Below are 22,327 nucleotides of genomic sequence, written 5' to 3'. Positions count from 1 at the left end.
TTTCGAAAATCCCATATTTGGCAGCGTGCTTTTAAATAAAAACACCCAACATGACCGTTCCATTTCAGACCAAAGAAAGTGGTGGGTGGAAGAGAGGTGCAAACAGCGAAGGAGTGCTATAAACTAGTCCTGAGAATTTCATAGGAATTTCTCTGGTTTTTCACAGTTGCTGTAACTTCTGTACATCATGGATGACAATAGCCCTGTCTCAGCTCTGTCTAACTCTTGACTTAGCAGACAGGAATTTTAACATTCTACACCTGTAGGAGCTGTAATTATGTGCTTCATATGTACGTAAATGTGTCTTTTTTTATTTCTTTGACTTCTAACATTGAATCACAGGACTGACAGCATTATGATTAAAAGGAATGTGAAGCTCAAACATAAGACAGGTCAACCGTGACTTTGAAAACAGCTGCAGGCTTGTCTGTCTGCAGTCTGTAATGGCACTCTAATTACTATTACATGTTTGTACACAGCTGGTTCCTCTATAAGAGAATTCCCTGTGTCACCATGTCAGCATATCATCCTACACAAATGTATTTACCATAGAACACGTATGTTAACACCTACTTGCCTGACTTTCTATTCCAGCTTGAGACGTTGTTAAATGAGTGGTGGGCAGACATTTATCTTCTGAGTTTTTTTATTTATTTTTTTTTATTTCAGGGGTTATCTGCTGCTTAGAGCATTTTCTGTGGAACAGATCTGGTCTTGATATTTAATATAAATAAATAAATAAATAAGGAATTATTTTTTGCTGATTATTATCAACTTGTTTTCACTCCTACTTAGATGTTTCTAGTCTTTAATAAGACTCAGCTCATAAAAAAAAGATCATAAACAAAATTCCTTGACTTTGGTCCAGCTTTGATGGTCCGGCTTTAATTTTGCTGCAAGCTTGAGGGAGTTCCTTCAGAGCAATCCATCACATCTTTGAAAAAGGAAACAAGAAGGGGGGATTACAGATGTGGGAGGTGGGCTTCTGACTGCACTGACAGCTGTGAGGGACAGAGGTCTCTCAGAGCAGGAAATGACTTGACCTCCCCTGTGGGAGACCGGCCCTCCCCAACAAAAACCCCCACAGCTCTGAGAATCCTGGGTCACTACAAGCACCCACAGAGGGCCGCAGATCAACAGCAGACTTCTGGCCCAGGTGGCAAAAAAATTGAAATTTTGAATTGTCCTACGTCACCTCTGCACCAGCCAAACAGAACAAATGACTAGACTGGATGTCTTAAAATGTTTAAAATCAAGAGACAAGCTGCACCATTACTCCTTAAAATCCTTCGATTAGTGTGGTTTCACCTTTCATCTCATACGTCATTCTACCATCGCGCTTCATTACACAACAGGCAGTCGATCAAATAACTTATGTGCTAAAAAGTATGAGTATTCCTTTAAGCAAACAGGTTACTTGGTGGGAGAGGGACAGTCAGTTGCAGCAATAGAAGCAGATTACATGTGGTTTATTTATTTTGTGGATTTGTGATTTCCAGTGTGCATACAGGTATAAGGCACTCCTCAGTCCATGTGACGCTGCATGGATTTTATTGGACTATTACCACACTGGAACAAGTGAACAATAGGAAAGAAGGAAGTGACATCACAGGGTCATTTGACATGCCTCTCACACTTTTACGAGGTGGTTGTTTTATTCAGCATTTATACTATTTAACGTGTCTATTTTCTTGAGCATTTATTCGGGTAGTTACCACAGTAAAACGATCATTTGGCAGTCTGGAGGGAGTCTGTAAGCTCAATGTGGTCTGGACCCTGTGGTAAGAGCAGGACTGGCCTGCACTCACTTCCCTGTTATTTTCTGGTAAATGGCCTCCTGTATTGTCCGTCCACCCATCTCAGCATGGGTGAAGACAAACACGGACCGCGAGCTCCTATACGACAAGGCAGGCTTCAAAACAAGTCCTCGTCCACGATGACTGGACTGCCAGTCTTGTACTTGTTCCTCTCTATCAGCCCTACACTGCCAAAAGCCACCCACGCACTATCTGACTCCCACACAGGTCAGACCAAAATTGTTTACTGTCTTATGAAGGGCAATTTCCCATACAGCCGTTACACAACACAGAAAGAAAGACTCTGATTCTGGACGTCTCTGGGCATTTTGCTGTGTGATCTACACTTGTGCAGAGGAAACACTATCAAAACACTGCAAATCTGGGTTTCTGATTTCTGAACATTATCATTAACGTAAGCTATCTCAGAATATATGAAATGCTCAATAGGGTTAGAAGTTTTAAGAAGTAATTTTGTATGTGAGCGCAGGAAATAAAGTTATTGGGTCAATATCGTCCTGGGACCTTAATGTAATTGTGACAATCTACATAGTAACTATGACGATTAGAGTTAAAAGTGTTGGATTTTCCCTGAAAATAAGTAAGAAATGTAAATATTCGAGAAATAGTGCAGCTAAACCAAAACACAAGCACAAACAGCTTAATTTTTACTGCCACTGGTTTATAAACCATAAGTTTTTTTTACCCATGTTTAGTTTTTCCTGCTTTTTAATCATTATTATTATTTTCAGGGGGGTTTCCCTTTAAGGCAGTGCTGGGCGGGGTTTGTGCCGTGGTCAGGGCGCTGGATGCATTTATAAGGAGATGTGGGAAACAGCGTCACTCTGACAAGAATGAGTTTCTCCTCCCAGTGTTGTTGTTAGAGGAGGGATGTCGCACATGGTTCGCTTGTGATTGGGAGCTCGCCTCGTTTTTATCACACACACTTTCCCACATTGGACCGGAACAGATAGAACGACCCGGCTTTTCGTGATGGAGGAGCGCGCTGCACTGTCATGGTAAGATTCCCTTAAAATAGCCTTAAAAATAATACTTTACATTCAACGTAGTTTCAAATCCAAAGGAAGTCTAGAGAAGAGTTGTATGTGATAAACTAATGTAGAAAATACCTTCTCGTTTAAATCCTAATGAGGAATCTGCAGGGGATTGTCCTTCAGGAGAGGAACTGAGTGTTAAATGTGAAAGGATTTGGGGAGATGATCTAAAATACAGCAACTTTATTTGTTTCTTTGAAAAAATCCTTTGGTTGAACTGTGTGTAGTCTGTCCTGGTCTGGGACTAGTTGCCACTAGCGGGCGCTGGAATAGTTTAGTTAGTGCACATTGTAAAAATATAATATAATATTTGCCATCATTCCAAGCATTAATGTGTGAAGCTCTCTTTAAACACTAGGACTGAACCTAATCATTCTTTTCATTGTTGATTAATCATCTGATCAATCCATTAATTTGTAAAAAAAAAATATTTGGTTTGTTGAAATTTTAGATAAAAGTGAAATACTCTTATAATTTTAAGGATCCAACTGATCCCTTCACAATACTCGTTTTGTTTTGTTGAAGAATAAATAAAATAAAACCACAAAAAGGCAAAGTATCGAATATTTAAATCTGAGACACGTGTTGGGGATTTGTATGAAAAATAAATATTATCAAAAAAAGTCAGTCAGCTCTAGTTACTTGTAAAATCGTGAATGAGGGAAGCGTAACTGAGTCAAAAGGACAGTCTGTAGCTGTCACTGACTAACACTAACTTTATTACAGCCTCAGGTAACTTCCACACCTGCAGGCTGTGAGCAAAGGAGAATTAGTTCAGCTTTAACTTCCTTCCTTTCCACCTCCTGCACCTACTGAATTAGCTCAGTAAACCTACTCAGCTCCTAATAATCTAAACAGCGTCCAAATGATTCATATAACAAACTGCATGACCGTTATTGAGCAAACGATAATATAGTTCACGAGTGAATTGAGCCGATCCCTGAGACCAGTGATTCACCAGCATTGGCCCCACAGTCGAGATTCAAAGATTCATATTTAAAACATTTACACTGTGATATGTTTCAGTGTAAATGCAGCTGGACATACTATTGAGGCTGTGCAATAGAATAATAATTTATAAAAACATCACTTAGAAAAATAGGCATACAGACAGACAGGATACAAATATAAACAGGCCTGTCATATGTTAATATTATAAATTATTATAAATATGAATTAATATATATTGGTCTGTTATGGGGCATATACTGAGCTGGTGAGGTGTGCAAACATCCCATAATATAAGAAAGTGAATGAAGATTGATTCCCACACACTGACTGAGTTAATGACCAGCCTGCTAATTAGTGCGTGTTACTGGTGTTTTAATTAGATTCTGTAAAGCACGTACTTTTTGCCAGCACCACAATTAAACTATTTGTAAAGATCTGGTCAGTGAACAGCGAACGGCCTGAAGAAGTGAGGTGGGTACAGCCAAGGACAACACACGAAGGCTTCTCCATGAGATAAACTGTTTTCTTTAAGCCTCTGGCCTCTGTCTTTCCAGCAGTGCCAAGACATCAAATCCTCCTGCAGGGGAGTTGGGGCACAGCCTCATGCTTTGGCCATGTCTTCTGGTCTCCACGCTCTGTCTTCAGGCCTAACCTCATGGGAGAGTTCACTTGGATGTTAAGGCTGACTTGACTGTGCACCAAAGTGACACAAAGGCCCATTCATGCCTGAGAGTGCCTCCATTCATGCACACTGAGCGATTGCCGGTAGAATTTATAATTGTTCAGCATCTTCCATCTCCGAGGCTCGCTGGTGGAAATGACGGCACATAAATATTCAAACAGACGCATGGATCGCCGTTTTGTTTGTGCGTCTTTTTGCATTATGCATGCTCTGCATTGTAGGCAGACCGGAGACCTATTAGGTGCATGAAACAAAGCAGGACTTTGCATTGCCCTCCAGGCGAGTGCGTGTTCATGAAACAGGGGGGGGGGGGGGGGTTCAGGCCATGTGTGTTACTAATTAGTGACGTCTTGGTGAAGTTATATAGACAGGCTGTTTCTTCAAACTAGTGTTTAGATTTAATCACAAAATGTACCTTTATTTAACTCTAATTGATCATCTTTAGGTGTGTGTGTGTCTGTCTGTGTGTGTGTGTGTGTGTCTGTGTGTCTGTGTGTTTTGTGTGCCCTCTCATTGGTGTTTTTCATTCAGCATCACAGGAATGCTGTACACTTGGCCCCTGTTGTAAGAGTGTATACTGGGTCACAGAGAGGAGGGGGCCCTCCCACATCCGACCCAAAGGTTGCGCCTGTTATCAGACAAAATGGCTTTAAGCTGGAACCACAAAGAGACACACATGGCAGCTGCCAGATCAGATTGAAATGGGTTTTTTTTGTTGTGACTGATTTCCCAGAGGCTCACCTGAAACAAAGCGGCATGTTAAGAATGTAAGATGTTATTTCTGTTCCTAATTAACAGTCGGGACACATCCAAGATGAATGAAAAACTGCTTGTGTATCTATGTCACAAATTCAGCTATGTTTTTATGTGTAAGACACAGGTAAAGGTGTTTTACGTTGGGCTGTATTACTAATATAAATTATTCAATTTATAGGCGATAGGTGTGTTTACACTTGGAGCCTCTAAGTATTTGTTTTAGAGGATCTGTTCCGACCTTTGCCCTGCAGGGTGGGATGAGTGCGTGTGGAATGCACACACGCTGGGTGTGCTGGATGACGTTGTGTTCCAGATGCACATGGTTTATGTTCCCTGTTTATAGGAGTTTTACACCAATGAAGGAGTGATGTGATGATAAAGCCGACGCTGGAGGATTTATTTTTCCAGTTTTTAGTGTTTAAAGCTTAAGTCTAATTATTTAGCCTGAAACAAAATCAAATTCCTTACAGCTCAGTTTTCTGTTTCTCTCTCAGCTTATCACTGCGTAGAATGAAGCCATGATGGGTTTGATGGAGCTGACTTGTACTGAAGCTTATGATCGAGACCAAACACATCTTGAAACTGCCTTTTTGCCGCATCATGGCTGGGAGTCAGAAAAGCTACTGGGGACAGCAGGACCTGAACAGGTACACAGACACTGACAGATATTACATAAATATGACCATACAAACACTATTGTTGCTTTAACCAGAAGAATAGAATTTTTTGATTATTAAATGAAATGACAAGTTCAGCATCTGATATCTCTCCAAAAACAAGTCCTCTAATTTTTCCATCTGTGATCTGAATTCATAGTTTACGTTTTTAGCTTCAAATATTAAAATAGCCCAAATTTTCAATTTTGACTTTAGAAAAATCTCAGGAAAAGCAAGTGAAATGGGCAGACATGCAACAGAAAAATACAAAATGCCAATATTAGATAAATGAAGTATGAGGCTACATGAAGAATATGAGTGACAGAAAACATTGAGCAACTTGCTGTGATGTTACAGAAGATAATGTCGTACGTTATGTAAGACAAAAGAACAGAGCATATGTCCTGGACAAGCACACCTGTGAGTTGGGCTCGTTATTTCACATGTAATGACTCACTCAGGACAGGTTATGTGCAGGAATGATTTACACACATCTGCCTTGTATGGATTTCTCAATCTGTCTTGCTTTGTAGAGTGTGCTTTGGCCTGAGAGCTGGCATGGAACACAACCTGACGGAGCTTGAGCAGCAGCAAACGGCCAAGGAATTTAACTGTGAGTAGTTGTTGCAGTGTATATACTGTATATCTATATATACTGTATCTATATATTATATGTATGTGAGTGTGGCAGAGTAGGAAGAGGGGTGGTGAAGGAGGACGGGGAGCTATCACTCTGTGGTCACCAGCTGTTCCTGCAGTCTGGGGCACATCGGATGTTTCCGCAGAGAAGGTTATGGGAAGCTCTGTTAAGATTATGGCCTGGCCCGCAGATAATGACGATTCCTCTGTTAATCAGGGTGTTGTGGCTGATGTTTGACGAAAAGGGTGATAGGTTAAGCGGTTGTTTTCAACATGTTTTTACTCTTGTTTCCTGTAAGATACCTTCATCAAAACAGGAGCTTTTTTTTCTCTAAGGAGAGTGGGGAGCCCACTCCCCCTGGTATTTTTTCCCTCCTACACCATCATTACGCTCCAGTTGAGGGTTTTTTTTTTTCTCATTGCAAGTTATTTTCCATGTTTCTTCCTCTGAGAATTGTTTCTGCTCTGAGGGAATCAACAGTGATAGCAAAACCTTGCAAACAACACTCTGGTTTCTTAGTGTATAGTGAAATTAAGTATTTCATGAAGACACTGGGTTAATATGTGATTTACCTTTTACCTTTCCTAGCCAATATCTCCCTCCCCCAATCTTCTTTCTACTCTGACACTTACCGCCAAACATCTGATAACATCCTGCAGCCCCATGAGGGAGACCAGGTGGTCCCTTCTTCTCAGAAAAGGACAGTGTTTGGAGGCCACCAGAGACAGGCCAAACCCCTGCCGCCTCTGCCTGACCCTGAGGAGCTCATGTCGGATGAAGCGGCCGATAACGAGGTGGAGTTTTTTACTAGTGACCGTCAGCGCCTATTGCCCAAAAGCTGCCCCAAGGCCGTGTGCAGGGGCAGCAGCAGAGACTGTGGCCAAGTCAATCATGCCTACCAGGAGAGCTTGTTACAGGCTGGTGGTGCTGGGCTTGTCTCTGTGGCTTTCTCCTGGCCAGGCAGAGAGGACAGATCAGCAGGTAGAGAAGGTGGGTCAGGAGCCAACACCTGGGCACCTGCTCTCCAGAGAGAAGACTGCCAACACGTGGTGTCTGCAGTTGGGCATCCCTTGTGTGGGAAACAGCCAGAACAACAACAGTCCTCCAGATTCTGTTTTTCCTGCTCAGGCTCTGCATTCCAGCCACACAGCAGCAGCAAAACCTGCTCCACCGACAAGCCGCAAGTCCCTCCTCGCATCCCCATCGTGCTAAAACCTCCCGCTCTCTCAAAGACGGCCAGCACCAACGAGGAAGACAAGCCTCCTAAAATCCCTCCAAGGGTCCCTTTAGTTCCTCCCTGCCCACCACGGACCCCGAGCCCCAAAAGCCTTCCCATTTACATCAATGGTGTGATGCCTGCAACACAGAGTTTTGCTGCTAACCCAAAATATGTGAGTAAGGCATTACAGACGCAGCAGAGAGAAAAGGCGCCACCGGCAGGGCAGTTCTCGCCCTGCATCGTTCCCATTTTGAAGGACGGCAGACAGGCCAGTGCCACACACTACATACTCCTTCCGCCGGGGCGACCAGCGTACACGGACAGACGGGAAAGACTCCACAGTGAACCAGCGAGGACAGGAAACACCAGCGTGTGGCAGAACAGATAGATACCTTCACGTACGTGAACCTTGATGAGTACGAAACTGTATTAACCATGTGATACAGACGGTGTGAAACCCTTAGGCTGTTTTTGACTGAACATTTTACCACTCAGTATTTTAGCAACATCTCCTCAGTTCAGAAAATAGTGTAATACTTCAGTATTTTCACAAGTAGTGAAGGAAATATTAGCCTCCATAACCTTTTTTCATTTCTGATCACTGGGACACTGCACTTATCTCACAGGAACAATGTCTCCTCAGTCTCAGCCATAAGTTAATTACGTTAAATACCTTAAAGTCTTAGACGTGAGCTTATAATTACTATATGTACAAGCTGGGCTTGTACCGAACTGTTCATCCTGTGTGTGTCTGTGTTTTTTGTTTTTCTTTATGATGATGCTGCTTTAAATCCTAATTATCATCTATTGATTAAATGTTTCGTGGAATATTTCTCACATAGCAATTCAAGGTAAATGACAATGAACAATGTGGGCAGCAAAAACAACAAAAACATCCTTAGAACAATATTAACTATTTAAGAATTCATCTAATAAATCAGGTCCTTTATAACAGCAGATTTTATGAAGTTGTTTTTAGTGTAAGTGAACTTCATTTTTGTAAAGCAGACTGACCATCAAAAGTCTAATCTTATTTCTAAATTAAGCTAAGATACAATCTAACTTTAAAATATTTGAAGCCGATGTTTGTCTGTTTACAGGTGTGTCGTGAAGACAAACAAAAGAGGAGTCAGACTACCTAAACTCAGAACATGTGCCTGAAACATGTTGTCACAGGTCTTTTTGTGCACATTTAAAAAACACTAGCCAGTAACTTTAAAGTTTTACATCCACTGTGTTTAAAAAAAAAAAAAAATCAACTGACAAACACTAAGTATTGATTAATGCCAACTATTTAAAAATGTGTATGGATTTAGCTCGTATACTGCGTACATGGGCAAATCAAATCAAATCAACATGTTACATTTACACTGTTGAGGTGTAGACCTGTGTTTACAGCCTGTGGTTCACTAATAGCTTAGAAGTTCTCATGAAGGTTGTGTCACATTTGACCAGAACGAAGTTGTTTGTAAGTTCATAATGTTGTCAGAAGTCAATCATTGTAAACATTTGTTTTTAAGATGTATTTATAGAAATAAAATAACTTATTCATGTTACGTTAGTTCAGTGTTTTTTATCTGTATCGTTACTAAATGCTAATTGAAAGCTTTTGGTTTTTTGTTTTTTTGGGCCATCGCTGCTTTGCCGATGTTCTTACAGGAAGGTTACAGGAGTGTTTAAACATCAATCTCAGACTGAATCCTCATGAAACTACTGCCTTCCTTTGAAAAGAACAAACTATCACCTTTGTGCAAATATTTCAGAAGCGTTTTGATGCAGCAAAGTCTGGAAAGGAAAGAAAAATCACTGAAACTGGAGTTTAGAGACAAATTTTAATGGGGAATCAACAGTAGCTGACAGTGGATCAAAGCTGCTCACTAACATGAGCTGCTGGATGATGGCGGGACATAAAATAGAGGCTACTGCTGGTTATTTCACTTCAAGCGTGTGATGGAGCCTTTAGTGGGAGAGAGTTTTCAGGAAAGCATAAATAATATCTCGTCCATGCTACATTATCTCCTCACGCACTTCATATTCATTTGCCATCAAAACGAATGGCATTTGTGTATCATGGTAATTCAGCAGGTTTAAGTACAGGCCATACAACTGTGGTCCTGTACCAAATTATCTCTTTTCTTTGACCTCCAGATTTAATATCCATCTTCATTAGAAGAGTCTAACGAAGCAGAAATGTCACAAACATAATGTGGGAAAAAATTAATGTTGTTTAAGGACCTAACTTTCACATGTGTTGGAATTTCCAAACTCCACAGTTCAATAAATTCAAGACTAATTCATTCATTTGTAATTAGTTATGTGTTAAACATTTAATCAAAAAGACATGGCACAAAACAATTATTCTACTATGCAATAATTCCTTGTGCTTGCAAAATAAGTTAAAAAATAAACACATAAAAACTTTACTAATCCCTCCTTTCACTCCCACCCCACTGAACCCTCACCCCTGCAGGTCCTTGCGGGCCTCATTGAACTTTGACATGTGTTCTTCTAAAGGCACGGCCTCAGCCGTCTCATCTCCCTGGGCTGAGGTCCTTTGTGCAGCCTCAGGGCTGTCAGAGATGGGATTTAGGCGATCACTTTACCGCCAGGCCCGGTTGAGCAGTTTGACTTCTGCCAGGCGTTTGCTGATCATGGTGCCGAAGAAAAGGGCAAACAGTACACTGCTGATCAGCATATAGTCGTAGTCGTCTTTTAGCACGTCAAACTGCTTTGAGGGATACACGTGCGTCTGGTAAATGTCAAGACCATATGCCACCACCTACAAAGATAAAAGCAATGCTGTGAGTTTAATTTAACTCAAATGAGAAGGCCATGTGCTGACTCCATCACCACCTGGGCTTGATATATTATCCATGTTTAATATTTTGGTATGATTTTAGACCTGAGACATGGCAGTGTGGTGATTAGCACTGTTGTTTCACAGCAAGAAGCTTCTGGGCCTGAAGCCTGTTTGAACCTGGGGCCCTATTTTGTAGAGTCTGCATGTCTTCCCATAGTCCAAAGACATGCAGACTGGGGTTAGTCCAACTGGTGACTATGAATTGCCCATATGTGTTAGTGTTTGTCTGTCTCTATGTGACAGCCCTGTGATAGACCCACCCACTTCTCGCCCAATGTCATCTGGGATTGGCTCCAACCCCGAATTGGACTAAGCTGTATAGACAACAGATGGAATTTTAGACTCAGTGCTGTGTCAAAACAAATACCTGCTCTTGGTGCATAACATTGTTTGCACTATTCTAAACTATGCAAATATTATTCTACATGTTTGTTTGTCCTTGACCTTTGTTGGCACGTAAATGTTAAATACTGGCAATGGAATCATGGTTAAGTTGATAAATACTTTAGAAGATATTTATCGCAAACAGAAAATTTGTAGAATTAATTCTGACACAAAGAGACAGTTCCAGATAAAAAGAGAAGAAAAAACAATGCTTCCATGGCATCGTTCTGTCAGAACATTTTATAGTAAGGCAAACGACTGTAAAAACAAGACACCTTATTTTAAGCTTTACCTTATTAATCATCATATATTATGACTCACCAGGCATGTCGACTCAAGTCCAGAGGGGGCAGTGTAAATTCCTTGCACTCTTGATACACTTTGATTGTAGTTGATGAACCATTCTGTACGAATTGGCAACTCCGGTGAGTACGGTATCAGGTTCTCTTCACTGGAGATTAAGAGAACAGGTCAGACTGATAGAGAGAGATAAAATCCAAACAAAACAAAAAATCCCACTGAGATAAGTCTGACTCAAGGGCTTACCGGTTTTGCTCAGACACTATTTCTGGCCTCCGTGGGTCAAGGAACATCTTGGGTAATGACAAAATCCCTCCAGACGGCAAGCCAACTGTGACAAAGCAAGCCCCAAAAAGAAAATGTTATTCTCAAAACAATCTGTAACTGGCAGAGATCTGGCAGGCAGCAGTACACGCCACTGAAACTCACTGAGCAGATGGCGGCTGGTGATGCCCTTCTCGGTCAGGGTGGCCTCCATGGTAGAAATGGAGGAAGGGAAAATGTAAGACTGCTGAAGCACCTGAGGAGCATGTGGCCGATCCAGCGAGCTGAACACAGTGCTGTTGTAGAGCTCCATTCCTTCATAGAGTTCAATTACAGAGAACTCGTTCCTGCGAGACTTGGTGCTCCAGTACTCGTACTGTGAAGTCAAACAGAGCCAGAGGAAGTATTCAGCAGTCAGATCCCCTCAGTCTGCCAGTGGACTCCATGTTTGTTTGCACTATGGACGTTTATTACATTACACTGGTCTTTTTTTGTACAGTTGGCATGTTTCAACACCATAGTCTTAGTGGAAACAAAGCAACACAAAAACAGAAGATGATCTTTATTTCTGACTGTGGTGAATAAGACTCACCACGACCCAGTTTTCAGAGTGAACTACATGCACTGGTCCTCTGGCCTTTCTCTGAACAGCCTCGTGGATGATGCGACCGGTCACACCGTCGATCAGGAGGATTCCGACGAAGCTGCGCTCCTGATGCAGGTCTGTACTCTCAGTCACCACTGCCAGTAGATTGGGGTTGAGGTACTATAAAAAAAAAAAACAAAAACAAAATCACAATTCAGCAACTTGCCCAAGGCCATGGACAAATCACCATTATATTAGTTTCAATATGCCTGATCCCAGTGTGAAGACTTTTACTAATTTTGGTGATCTGCTTTACCTCTACTGCCCCCCTCAGGATAAAAGTGCTTCCCCTTCCACCGCTGTTGTCTTGTATAACCAGGATTAAAATGTTGTATTTTTACCGTATATTTTTGGAATAAAGAGTGTATCGGTGCTAGCTGGGAAAAAAGACCTGGTGATTCTTATTCAGTGTCCGTGCGAGAGAATGGGGAATAGTGACACGATGTACAGCATTTTATGGAAAGAGAGATTTACAGGTTACTACAGAATAGCCCAGAATAAAAAATGAGCATTTATATGATAAAAGCAAACTTACTCAACACTCTTCAAACCACACCACTAAGAAGGTGAAGGTTACCTTGTAGAGCACACTGCGGTCTCCCATTACTCTGCCCTGGGAGTGCACGTGCTCATTGGGCCTTTTCCCTTTGACAGAGACGATCCTCTGCACCTCGGTCGGGATGATGACCTCCCAAATCAGCTCGGTTGACAAGTCCTTGGAGCACAAACAAATCCAGATTCATTCTTTTTGCACATCCATCATGTGTGATTTAGACAAAAATGGCTAAAATGTTCATTCTACAATATTTTCAGAACTATTGTGCTTGTCCATTTCCAATTCACACTGAAGCTATAGTGCCCTATTGTTTACCTTCAACAGAGACTCTGGATGGACGCGCTCTCAATCAGATAGACTTGTGCTTGTTATGCAAAAAAATATTCAAGGGTTCTTGAAAACTTTGTCAATAATATGGAGTAAAATGATCACTGCAATTCTAAACGATAAAACTGCAGCAGCCAACTAAAAGCTGACCTCTGACGGTGGGGCTAGGCCCCAAGTTTAGTAAAACTTGTCCAAACTCTTGCTAGCCCTGATGTGCAAACCTGAAATGAAGCAGCAAAAACAGTTCACTTGCCGTTCGCAGCCTGTAGCCAGAAAGTTTTCCCTGGCTGGAGTCAACAAGGTAGAAAAATATGGAGGAGGCCATATCTTGGAGCTGCTGCAATACATTCTTCGTAGAAGGAAAAGCAGACACCTGCGGAAAATTAGCAAGATGGATACAATTTGTGTCATTATGGGAAACCAATACACCTAATCCAAAACAAAGCATATGACTATGGTTTCTCTATTTAAAGGATGCTTGTACTCTTTTGTACTAGTGTGCAATCTGTGGACAGACAAGAAAGAACCATATGAGTCACTGAGGATTGGTCCGATGGGTGTGGATATAAAGAGAAATGGCTCTGAGACACGAGCTACTGAATGTGTAATCATTCATTCAGGATGTTGATCTGGTTTACAGTTTGGCACTGACCTTGAACTGGTCATCAATGAGAAGTAAGACTTTTGCATAATCCTGGTCCATCAGTGGCAGCATGAGTGACTGAAGTATTGGCTGAGGAAGAGCGGGTGGGGTGACGTGACTCTTCTTTCCAAAGATGGGATTGAATACATGGAGTTTGGCCAGACCTGAGTCCTGATTAAAAAAAAAAGGACATTTTAAAAATGGCAAAAACAAAATACACACCACTCCTAAAGCTTTCCTTTGAAACTTGCCTCTCAGTCTATGACAGGCACAGAGTTTAGTCATTGATGTGCAGATTTTAAAGTCTTTAAGTCTTTTGATTTATTTATGTGTGTGGGTGGGCAACAGGATAATGAAATGTAATCTTTTGTTATTACACACCTTGTCTTTGATGAGCAGCGTGCACTGTGGGGGATGTGGGAAATGCGCAGTGGTCCGTTGCACCATTAGTTTGAAGGCTGCATTAGATGGGACGTCGTCCAGATAGTGCCTCCACAATATGTTGCCACTCTTACTGTCTATCCCAAAGAGCTGACAAGAAAAAAAGACGTATGAACCGTTCAACAAAATAAAATGTATTAGTCTTCATACAAACTAGAAAGGAGCTAGTTTGATGACACTGATGTACCACGGCTCGTCTCTCCAACAGTGACTAAATAAGAGGGTGAGCTTTATTCTTGTACCTTTCCAGATGCAGTAACCATAACCATCATCTTCTGTAGGTTGAACTCGTCTCTAGAAAGGTTCTCAATGGTCACGTCATTTTTAACCTGACTGCGAGGCTTCCGTGCATCGTAGAACAGCTTCCACAGGTGGGCAACCCAGGCCTGCAGCAAGATGAGCTGAGAGGACAGCCTCTTCAGCACCATGGACATCAGGCCGTCTGGACAAATGACAGTGAGGACAGAGATGCTGCTTAATGAGTTTCAGTGGACTCAGTTCAACATGATGGTCACAACTTCTTAGCTTTGTCGCTGCAAGCAAAGCACATGTACGTCACAACATTAAAAGGCTCATTGGATCACTGTAACACTTGTTTCTCAGTATATTTCATCATGATAATCGTTAATAAAACCGCATTAAAGAGGAAAGCCGGATATTTGACTCAGTCAGTAGAAGTCTTATGACTAATTCTATAGTGACTTCATATGTTGGGAGGAGAATGAGTTCAAAGTTCTATGGATATTTCAAAAGACTTTTAGTCAATAACAGGAAACCAAAGGCTTACGACAATTAATCAACTTTTATTGAAGAACAACAAAGAAGTCTGTTACCTTGAATGGCTGAATCCAAATGCAGCATTAAATAAGGACAAAAATAAAAGAAAGTGAAGCCAGTGGCAACCGTGTGATTCATGACCTTAACACACCCAAGACTTGTGATTCAACTGGCCGTCTGCCTGTAGCCACGGCAAAAACAATAAAAGCTAGAGCTCTGATGACTAAATACAGGAGCTAGACAGCTGACCCGAGGACAAAAGTAAAAATCGCCAATTCATAACACTAAATGTAGCTTTAAGCTGTAAATTATTTATATATCAAAAATATCAGAATAATGAAACAAGCTTGAGAAAAATAACGGTAATATTAGGATTTGGAAAACTGTCCCAGGCTTGTAAAACATGCAGGAAAATTTGAGAACTCAACTAAAAATAATAAATATACATAATAATAAAATTCTGAATGCTAATCCACGGCAGAGGTCAGTGCTTGAAAAAAATGGAAGCAAAACAATGGTAAAGGGGATTCCAGTTAGACATTTACCGGCCTTTTTGCCAAACTCTCCCTCCAGCTCTGCCTGCGTTCCTGTGAGGGGCAGATCCACCATTTCCATTGTCACCACGTCTGACAGGGCCTCCTCTCTTGTCCACATTACACGCCCTGGAAAACAAGACTCATTATTGTTCTGCAATCACTCATTCCACTTTCCACACCCTGTGACAGTATGCACTTTAGTGCTGCTGCTTTCCATGAATTATGACATGGCAAATCTTTCCCCACTTATGCCTGGAAAGGACAACATTAGGTACAAATTATGAAAACTGAGAGCTTGTTTGCTCTCCACACAGTGGTCAGATGTTGGCAGTGAATATGATGATTAAGAGACGGGGTATGCCCTAATGTTTTCATGTTACCGATGTCTTTGCACATTGGAAAAGATGTACTAGATCTCAACACTAATCATAAAGGTTTCCTATACTGGCAGTTACTTAGTAGTGATTCTTAACAACACACCGACATACAAATCACAGTAGAAAAATATGGGCTCCATTTTTATAACCCTTTATGAATCCTAAAAGGTCCAGATAATAGTGTAGTTTTGGGACCTGTTCAAATTACAAAAAACAGGTATGTTTATTTGATCTGTTATTAATATGAGCAAAGCGTTTTAAAAGTTTTAATGGCTTTAGCGCCCCTTTGTGGTCAAATCGACTACAGACACTGCTGCAGACAGCCGTGATTGCCAAGATGTCAGGTAACCATTAGTACAGACTGACAGAGCACTTTCCAACACTGGTTAAACATCATGTTTTTGCCATCCATACCTGGCTGTTGTATGAAAGTGAGTGTGTGGTCCTCTGTCTGCACCATGACCCTGTAGCCAACAGAGTCGTCTTTCTTGAGGAATGTGTGTACAAACAGCTGAAATAATAAAAGTTACGTGTACATAAGTTAACGCCCAAACTAAACTGATCTGATGATGAAAATCATGTTAAAACTGGGGTTGCTTTGCAGCAGCAGCAGCACTGGGGAAAAGAGTGAGACACACCTTCTCTGGTTTCCCACCATTAGGATCCATATTGAAAATCAGTGTTGTGTCTAGAAGCCTGCGTCCAGTTTCTGCACTAAAGAGGTTGAGACTGCAAGCCTATGTGAAAGAAACAGACAGTCAGACCTTTCACAGTGGTTAGAAAAGGGCATTTTAAAGACATTGAACTAAGCTGAACAGATTAATTAAAGCCAAATAAAAAAGTGTTTTATATCTCAAGTGTACCAGACTATATTTGTTAATCAAACTCAATTTGCCAATCAATCACACAAAAGGAAAATGTGTATTTTGCCAGGAAAGCACAATGGCAAACCACATATCAGTACTTAAAAAACCTCAACGTATGGTTTCTCGTTAACTTACAGTTCTATTTTTGGGTGACATGACAGCAGCAACAGTCTTCTCTCCAGTGGTTGCAAATGAAACCAATAGTGCCTGTTGTTTCAGACAAATTACATGAAGCATCATCATCAATTTTCTCGCAGTATTTTTTTTTTTTTTTTTTTTTTTTTTTTTTAAACAGTAGTATCTCAGTATGCAACATTAAGATTTTGCCTTTTTAAAATAAAAGTATACAAAATTTTACATTTATGAAATCATCAGCTTAATAGTATAGGTATATTTTAAAAGGTTAGAATTTAGGAAGACACAGTTGGTAATTCTGGCTCATAGAGAGCCTGGGTATTTGCAACATCTCCTCCTATAGATGTTTCCCAGTATTTCCCCTTGAGTAAAATATTTCATCAAGAAAGCTTGGTGTTCCATTGTTGTTTCCATTTTGGTTATTTAACTGAAGCTTTTAGGTAGAGTGACACATATACAATAATTAAATAACACATTTGAAGAGCAAACAGAACCGAAGTGCAGTATAAAGAAACAGTTACATACAGGCTTGAAATCCCTCAGTGTCACAATCTGACCATTGTTGAGCTGGAGAAGCAGGTAGTGTTCGGACCCAAGCTGAAGGAAGAACTCTGAGAGAGGAGGCCTAGCTGGGTTGGGCTGGGCGGACACGAGTACTGGATGGAAGTTGGGGGTGACATCAAGTCCCAGTGACTAGAAGACGACAAATAGAAGCACAAATGGTGAAAAGAAGCATTCACACAGAGAAAGAAGGTCAACTTACAGATATGGCTCCATTGTATAGATAGAGAGATGTCAATTAAAAAAAATAAATGAAGAACTACCCAAACCAGAATTATGAACACACAGAGTGCATTACTTTTAGAAATCTCTACTCTAATCAGAGATGGTATATACATGTGCTGTGGTAATTTGATACCTGTAAACTTGCATACAGTGGGTACGGAAAGTATTCAGACCCCTTTAAATTTTTCACTCTTTGTGTCATTGCAGCCATTTGCCAAAATCAAAAAAGTTCATTTTATTTCTCATTAATGTACACTCAGCACCCCATCTTGACAGAAAAAAACAGAAATGTAGAAATTTTTGCAAATTTATTAAAAAAGAAAAACTGAAATATCACATGGTCATAAGTATTCAGACCCTGTGCTCAGTATTGAGTAGAAGCACCCTTTTGAGCTAGTACAGCCATGAGTCTTCTTGAGAATGATGCATCAAGTTTTTCACACCTGGATTTGGGGATCCTCTGCCATTCTTCCTTGCAGATCCTCTCCAGTTCTGTCAGGTTGGATGGTGAACGTTGGTGGACAGCCATTTTCAGGTCTCTCCAGGGATGCTCAATTGGGTTTAGGTCAGGGTTCTGGCTGGGCCAGTCAAGAACGGTCACAGAGTTGTTCTGAAGCCACCTTTGTTATTTTAGCTGTGTGCTTAGGTTCACTGTCCTGTTGAAAGGTGAACCTTCAGCCCAGTCTGAGGTCCTGAGCACTCTGGAAGAGCTTTTCTTCCAGGATATCTCTGTACTTGGCCACATTCATCTTTCCTTCAATTGCAACCAGTCGTCCTGTCCCTGCAGCTGAAAAACACCCCCACAACATGATGCTCCCACCACCATGTTTCACTGTAGGGATTGTATTGGGCAGGTGATGAGCAGTGCTTGGTTTTCTCCACACATACCGCTTAGAATTAACGCCAAAAAGTTCAATCTTGGTCTCATCAGACCAGAGAATCTTATTTCTCATAGTCTGGGAGTCCTTCATGTGTTTTTTGGCAAACTCTATGCGGGTTTTCATGCACTGAGGAGATGCTTCCGTCGGGCCACTCTGCCATAAAGCGCCTGCAGTGATAGTTGACTTTGTGGAACTTTCTCCCATCTCCCTACTGCATCTCTGGAGTTCAGCCACAGTGATCTTTGGGTTCTTCTTTACCTCTCTCACCAAGGCTCTTCTCCCACAATTGCTCAGTTTGGCTGGACGGCCAGGTCTAGGAAGAGTTCTGGTCATCCCAAACTTTTTCCATTTGAGGATTATGGAGGCCACTGTGCTCTTAGGAACCTTGAGTGCTGCAGAAATTCTTTTGTAACCTTGGCCAGATCTGTGACTTGCCACAATTCTGTATCTGAGCTCCTTGGGCAGTTCCATCGACCTCATGATTCTCATTTGCTCTGACATGCACTGTGAGCTGTAAGGTCTTATATAGACAGGTGTGTGCCTTTCCTAATCAAGTCCAATCAGTTTAATTAAACACAGCTAGACTCCAATGAAGGAGCAGAACCATCTCAAGGAGAATCAGAAGAAATGGACAGCATGTGAGTTAAATATGAGTGTCACTGCAAAGGGTCTGAATACTTATGACCATGTGATATTTCAGTTTTTCTTTTTTAATAAATTTGCAAAAATTTCTACATTTCTGTTTTTTTCTGTCAAGATGGGGTGCTGAGTGTACATTAATGAGAAATAAAATGAACTTTTTTGATTTTGGCAAATGGCTGCAATGACACAAAGAGTGAAAAATTTAAAGGGGTCTGAATACTTTCCGTACCCACTGTATATAGGTTAGGTAAGTAATCAAATGTCTCCTCTACCCCTATTTTAAAAGCAGGGCTTTCTTATTTAACACAAGTAATAGTAGTAGTAGTAGTAGTAGTAGTAATAGTAGTAGAGACACTGTCTCAGTCCAGAGACCCTTTTTTGATTAACATGAAAGGCAGAGGCTATAAATGCACTGTGAAAAAAGTTTTGCTGATTTTGTTTTTAGTGGCTACCTGCAGGGGTATCTGGGTCATCTGTCCCTGTACATGCAAATCAAGCATGTACAGGGACACAGTTGCAGAGTCCACACACGTCAACATCCCCTGGCCGACCACTGCACAGCTGCCTTGGATGCTGGACAGCCATGGAGCTTCGACTGATACCTGAAGGTACCACAAGTAAAGGTGTCAGAAATGTGAAATGTTTTTGGTTTGCTTGATGTTTTTGAAACAATATCTGCATTTTAATTTAACTCCGTTATAATTAGTGCATAGTATTTATTCTCCAAAGTTTTTGTATAATTTATATATAAACCCAGATTACCTGTTTTATTATTTCCCCATCTTCCACGCTATACACAACCACAGAAATGTGCGAATTGGGAACGACTCCGAGTGCATAAACCTCACCATTTCCATCAGAATACACAGCCTGGTAATCCACTGTTTCACTGCAGAGATAAAAAGGCAGACATTAATAAACTTTTCAAAATGCCAATCTTCTACATAAAGTCAGTCTATGATGATTAAATAATGGGAACCACTACGAGCAGCTTGTTAAATAGATGTCACAAATCAGAGTGCACAGTTTTGCTAATGAAGACTAATCTAAAATGTTTTTATGGAGAACATGGCTTTAACATGGTTACTTACCTTTCAGGAAGATTCTCTATCCATTTTTGATGACCATTTGAAAGGTAATGGAGAGAGACGGAAGTTTTCTTCAAAACAGTCACATATTTCACCATGTCCTGCTGTCCAACTAAGCATGCTGACTGGAAACTAAAATATATAATAAAAACAATTAACATCTGATTAAAAAACATACAATGATAAACTAAATAACTGGAAGTCATTGAAGTAATCACCTGCCAGAGTCAAGAACAACCTCCCAGTTTAAGCCGCCAACATTTATCTCCCAGGAGCGCAGCAGGCGGCCATTACCAACCACAAGCACTGCGTCTAGAAGACAACAATATCTGTTACTGTTACCTGTTTTCACAACTAAAAGCCATACAAGCTGACAACTGTACTGACAAAAATCACCTTGTCCATTTTGTAGAAGAGCATCAATGTTTCCCTCTGACCCAGTTTTATCCACATGCCGCCAAACTGTAACAAGCATTGAATAAGAAATTATTTCTGGAGAAGAAAAAAAAACTATATCAGGTAATAGGTATTGCTATGTATTTTGCCCAGTAGGACTGTCTATCACAACAAAACCAACTAAAACTCACAGATTTCTCCAGTCCTGGTGTTTAGAGCAGCAAAAACATTCTTCTCTGTTGCCAGTAGCACCTTTTTAGACGACTGGATATGAGTATCAAAATGAGAAAAGCGAACCTTGCCTACATATTGCTGCCTCCTGTGAATCACAAGAAACAAGGACAAGCTAGTTTATAATTATGCTCAGTACCAGAATCAAACCATTGTAGTATAATAGCTGCAAAAGAAACTATTTGTAAGATTGAAGGTAAAGCGGTTATTATAAAATTGGTTACAGATACTTAAAATAACTATTCCATTCATTGTTACTCGTTGTGTTTACTGAGCAATAGGTTTCCAAAAAGGTGAATGACATTTTAGCTAACCGTACTTCAAGAAAGAACATCAAATTTTGTATTATTTTATTATTCTTGGGCTGTTCTCTCACACAAAGTACAGCCCAGAAGCACCGGTGTTGTCCGGGTCGCAGCTAGCAGCTCTGACAGTAGTTAGCATTAGCTCCACATTCAAACATGGCCTGAAACCGCGCACATCTTTGGCTCGTTCTCCCGCGTCCTCTTACCAGTCAAATTTGCCTACTTGATCCTCAAACAAAGCCTCGATCGTGCTGCATAAAATAACACATTTCAGGCACAATAAAATTAGCTTTGCCATTGCAGCAATAGTTATGGCTTGCTCTTCGAGAGAAGGAGGAAGTCGGAAGTTGACTGGCTTCCTTTTTGTCTCGTGCCTGAGAGGTGCTGCCCCCTACAGGTTATAACAAAACATAGCGCCAATAAATATAATGAGTTTTGACTTCTGGCTAAGAATAACACTCAAATTATTTATTATTTAATTATAATAATCATGCTATATGTATTCTACAAGGCATTTATTATTGTCATTATTCTCTTTTTTTATCATCTCACCATCCTCCAGAGTGTAAGTAGAAATAAAAATGTGGGAATTGGGATCGATAACTGTGGTGAATGGGACTTAAATCAGCCACAGACCAATTCCTCCTAAATCCAAGCCCGAGATATTCAGGAAGTCTTTTTGTCCACGGTCATAATTTCACCATATAAACAATAATGCACACACACAGATACCACACACACACATAAACCCCAAAACAAAGCAAAAATAACTGCTGTAACAATTGAATTTCCCCTTGGGGATTAATAAACACTTCTTCTTCTTCTTCTTCTTCTTCTTCTTCTTCTAAAACTCACCATTTCCACCAGAATACACATAACACAATATATCAAAATCCATGTACCTTCTGTTCTATGCAAATCCGTTTTGAGAGAAAGATTTACAGCTAGAATCTGTCATATCCATAACGAAACTTAATCTCTTGGTGGTAAAATCCGATTCTGAGTTTCTAGTTGGATTATACACTTTCCTCTGTATCCAGATCCCATTTGTTTATGGCTGTCAGAAATCAAAAAGGCAAATGAGACTAGACTCGTTTAACTTTGTAACTGGTCTTGAATGAAGACCCGTTA

General features: G+C 40.7%; 2 protein-coding genes across 2 annotated transcripts; one reads left to right on the top strand and one right to left on the bottom strand.

Moving 5' to 3' along the window:
- Nucleotides 1-2,645: 2,645 nt before the first annotated feature.
- Nucleotides 2,646-9,311, top strand: errfi1b (ERBB receptor feedback inhibitor 1b). Its single transcript, XM_026333702.1, has 4 exons — nucleotides 2,646-2,815; nucleotides 5,735-5,887; nucleotides 6,430-6,509; nucleotides 7,125-9,311. The coding sequence occupies exons 2-4, from the start codon at nucleotides 5,796-5,798 to the stop codon at nucleotides 8,141-8,143; spliced, it is 1,191 nt and encodes a 396-aa protein (XP_026189487.1). The 5' UTR covers nucleotides 2,646-2,815; nucleotides 5,735-5,795; the 3' UTR covers nucleotides 8,144-9,311.
- A 257-nt stretch (nucleotides 9,312-9,568) lies between these two features.
- emc1 (ER membrane protein complex subunit 1) lies at nucleotides 9,569-21,537 on the bottom strand. The gene is made up of 22 exons (XM_026333167.1): nucleotides 21,403-21,537; nucleotides 20,852-20,979; nucleotides 20,661-20,726; nucleotides 20,483-20,576; nucleotides 20,268-20,396; nucleotides 19,939-20,065; nucleotides 19,629-19,778; nucleotides 17,393-17,560; nucleotides 16,868-16,939; nucleotides 16,505-16,603; nucleotides 16,281-16,377; nucleotides 15,499-15,615; nucleotides 14,419-14,618; nucleotides 14,117-14,266; nucleotides 13,745-13,906; nucleotides 13,346-13,465; nucleotides 12,787-12,924; nucleotides 12,156-12,329; nucleotides 11,729-11,939; nucleotides 11,546-11,630; nucleotides 11,321-11,450; nucleotides 9,569-10,534 (listed from the first exon to the last, which is right to left on the bottom strand). The coding sequence occupies exons 1-22, from the start codon at nucleotides 21,492-21,494 to the stop codon at nucleotides 10,355-10,357; spliced, it is 2,889 nt and encodes a 962-aa protein (XP_026188952.1). The 5' UTR covers nucleotides 21,495-21,537; the 3' UTR covers nucleotides 9,569-10,354.
- Between the last annotated feature and the right edge of the window lie 790 nt (nucleotides 21,538-22,327).

This window comes from Mastacembelus armatus, chromosome 7 (assembly GCF_900324485.2).
Source record: "Mastacembelus armatus chromosome 7, fMasArm1.2, whole genome shotgun sequence".
In the NCBI taxonomy this organism is placed as follows: Eukaryota; Metazoa; Chordata; class Actinopteri; order Synbranchiformes; family Mastacembelidae; genus Mastacembelus; species Mastacembelus armatus.
This window is presented reverse-complemented; position numbering and strand designations above follow the sequence as displayed.

Coding starts and splice junctions, on each gene's coding strand:
- errfi1b (XM_026333702.1), top strand. CDS start 5,796: ATGATCGAGACCAAACACATCTTGAAACTGCCTTTTTGCCGCATCATG. Junction 5,888..6,429: donor GGACAGCAGGACCTGAACAG/GTACACAGACAC, acceptor CTTGCTTTGTAG/AGTGTGCTTTGGCCTGAGAG. Junction 6,510..7,124: donor AACGGCCAAGGAATTTAACT/GTGAGTAGTTGT, acceptor TACCTTTCCTAG/CCAATATCTCCCTCCCCCAA.
- emc1 (XM_026333167.1), bottom strand. CDS start 21,494: ATGGCAAAGCTAATTTTATTGTGCCTGAAATGTGTTATTTTATGCAGC. Junction 14,619..15,498: donor AGAGTTTGGCAAAAAGGCCG/GTAAATGTCTAA, acceptor TCATTTGTCCAG/ACGGCCTGATGTCCATGGTG. Junction 11,451..11,545: donor ATAGTGTCTGAGCAAAACCG/GTAAGCCCTTGA, acceptor CTTAATCTCCAG/TGAAGAGAACCTGATACCGT.